Source organism: Callionymus lyra, chromosome 1 (genome assembly GCF_982586985.1).
Source record: "Callionymus lyra chromosome 1, fCalLyr1.hap1.1, whole genome shotgun sequence".
Taxonomy (NCBI): Eukaryota; Metazoa; Chordata; class Actinopteri; order Syngnathiformes; family Callionymidae; genus Callionymus; species Callionymus lyra.
The window spans coordinates 15943276-15946029 of NC_141818.1; the positions used below are offsets into that span (position 1 = coordinate 15943276).

Here is a 2754-nt window from a genome sequence, read left to right on the forward strand (position 1 = left end):
TGGGCACAGAAGTTGGTCATGTGACCAAGACAGGGGGAGTCTTCTCGGAGTTGTGAGCCTCATATAAAAAGGGAGGTGGGGAGCTCAATTCGTCTGTGACGTGGATCTAGAGCCATGAAAGAGGTCAGCATTTCTAATTACTATTTCAATCATGGGACAATAAAGGCTGGCGAAAATGATGTCGGTTTGGTGTCAGATACTTAAAATGTAGTCATAATAGTAGAGAATATCACACCACTTTTTGATGTATGATTTTATCGTATATGGTGACATAAAAATATGTATTCAATATTTGCATTACTGTTGTCAGGTTGTTTTATTTTACTTCTCTTTCAAGTTAAACATACTCAGATTTTGATGGAGTAAAGGGGAACATTTAGATGGATAGATTTACTTTTTTATCCCTGGATTCACAGTTTAATAATATAAATATACATGAATACAACCACTTACACTAATGTACACATTATGTTGGTTTGACTATTTAAAAAAAAAAATCTTTAAACATGTGCGTTGATGTGCGTTAAGAATCGATAGATTCGGAATTTAAGTTTTTCATCGAAAAAAACAACCGAAATTGGCGTACGTGCACACTCCAGCCACTAGGATGCGCTCGGCACAAGCGCAATGATGATGCCGCGTACTATTGTACTGCAGAAGAAGAGTCGGTCATATAGCTCAAACGTTATACCTCACTTACTATTTTGACTTAAATATATATATATTTAGCCTTAGATTAGAACTCGCTGTCAGTATGATTATCACAGTGAAACCCCTCCAAGGAAAAGAATGCAGCATCAATGTAGGTTGAACATGTTCTACTTTGTCACGAACGTTGCTTGCTAGCTACTTATTAGCTGTTTGCGTGTGTTGTGTTTGTTACGTTTAGTTACATATACATATATATTATATATATATAACCAAAACATAGATATTCGGGATCTTTTCCTGTGTTATTTAAGGTGTTTCCTAACGAGAGGTAATGCAATTATTCGATTAGTTAAGTTTGTGGGTCTATAGGTGCGTTCCTTACTCAGAGTATGTATTTTCAGTTTAAACATTCTTATCACGTCACTGGTGAGATTAGTTTTTTGTAATATTAAAATCCTGACTTTTGTATTTAAATCACTTTAAATATACTTTTAGAAATACTATTCAGTATGTACATGTATATGACCCATGTAAGTAAGTAAGCAATTTGTATTTATATAGCGCTTTTCCAGACCAGAGTCACAAAGCGCTTAAACAATCAAAACAATACTCAATAAAATGTATACTTAAAAGGTCAAGATAACATTAAGAAACAACACAGGAGTTCTAGAAAATCAAGGAAAAGCCTGCACAAATAAAAATCAGCAACTATATCATTGCGTTGATATCCCTTGTTTAGTCTTCAGCAACAATTTAAATTAATCTATTTCAGTAGAAACTTCAAATTGAAACCATTTATACTGTTTTTTTTTCAAAGTTACTTGGCCAGGTGTCAACCGAAGCTATGTTTGAAATGATACGTAATCAAATATTTCATATTGAGAGAAAAGGCGGATGTTCATTTTAGTCCACCTTTTTAAATGTGTTTCTTTTTCAGGTAAACGAGGATGAAAAAGTCTCTTCTGTGAAGGAACTTGTATCTCATAGTCTCAGTATACCAGCAAACCAGCAGAGGTTGCTTTTTAAAGGAAAAGCACTAGCAGGTAGTTTGAACAACTGCTTGGTTGTATTTACATGTATGCATGAGAATAAAAAAATGCATTTTATTTTCCTAGATGAGCACAGATTGTGTGATTACTCCATTGGGCCAGATGCCAAATTAAATCTAGTAGTCCGTCCGGTGGGAGAGAGGACCGGGATTCCTTTAACGGCAGCGAGCGGCAGCAACAGCAGCTCACAGGCTGGAGTGTGGCAGACTTTGTCCACCATTCTAGCGAGACACTTCAGCCCTGCAGATGCTGCTAAAGTTCACGAACAGCTGATAAAGGTATGAAAAAAATGACCCAGAAATCACTGGAACTCTGTTTGATCTCATTGTTCCCCTGCAGGATTACGAGCGATCACTTCGACAGCTCAGTCTTGATGATATCGAGCGCTTGGCTGGACGACTTCTTTTCCCAGACGGAGACAGCATGGACACATCATACATGGACTGAGACAAGAGAGTGGGGGAAAGTTACTGAGACTTTCCTTTGGATGTGCAAAGCCGTACAAGTGTGAAGCCAATGACGAGGGTTCGGGGGAAGCGTAACATTGCTCTGCAGAGAGTCTATTGTCCATTTGATCAGTAATCAATTGTTTGTCAACACAAGATTTCTTATCCTCCATCGAGTGCTCGGATAAGAAGGTGCAGCCACAGAGGATTCAATCTTGCAGCGAAGTCACAAGACCACATCACATAATAAGTGAACACAGGAGGCATTCATGCTGCTTCCATGGGAGGACCGTTGAGTTGTTTTGACCGCTATTTATTGTTTCTGACACATTTTCTTTGTTTCTGCTGCGTAATAAGGTAACGCTCATTCTTTTGTGAATCCAATGAGTCTTAAATGATTTGTATATACTTTGTCCACCATTTTATTATAACAGGAAGGTCTTTTATGGCATTGCTTTGTATCTTAAGTTTGTTGAAGTAAATAAAAATGTAAAAAAGGCCGAGCGAAGATTAAATCTGTTGATCAACTGAAAGCTGTCATCATTCAACCAATCACGTGCTTAGGGGGCAACAATAGTCCCGCCCACTTGGCTAACTGACGGGTTGAT

At 37.7% G+C, this 2754-nt stretch overlaps 1 protein-coding gene across 1 annotated transcript; it reads left to right on the forward strand.

The window, feature by feature from the left end:
• The first annotated feature begins 659 nt into the window (after positions 1-659).
• On the forward strand, positions 660-2679 carry ubl4a (ubiquitin like 4A). Its single transcript, XM_087803745.1, has 4 exons — positions 660-802; positions 1589-1694; positions 1767-1978; positions 2040-2679. The coding sequence occupies exons 1-4, from the start codon at positions 755-757 to the stop codon at positions 2145-2147; spliced, it is 474 nt and encodes a 157-aa protein (XP_087659871.1). The 5' UTR covers positions 660-754; the 3' UTR covers positions 2148-2679.
• Positions 2680-2754: the final 75 nt, after the last annotated feature.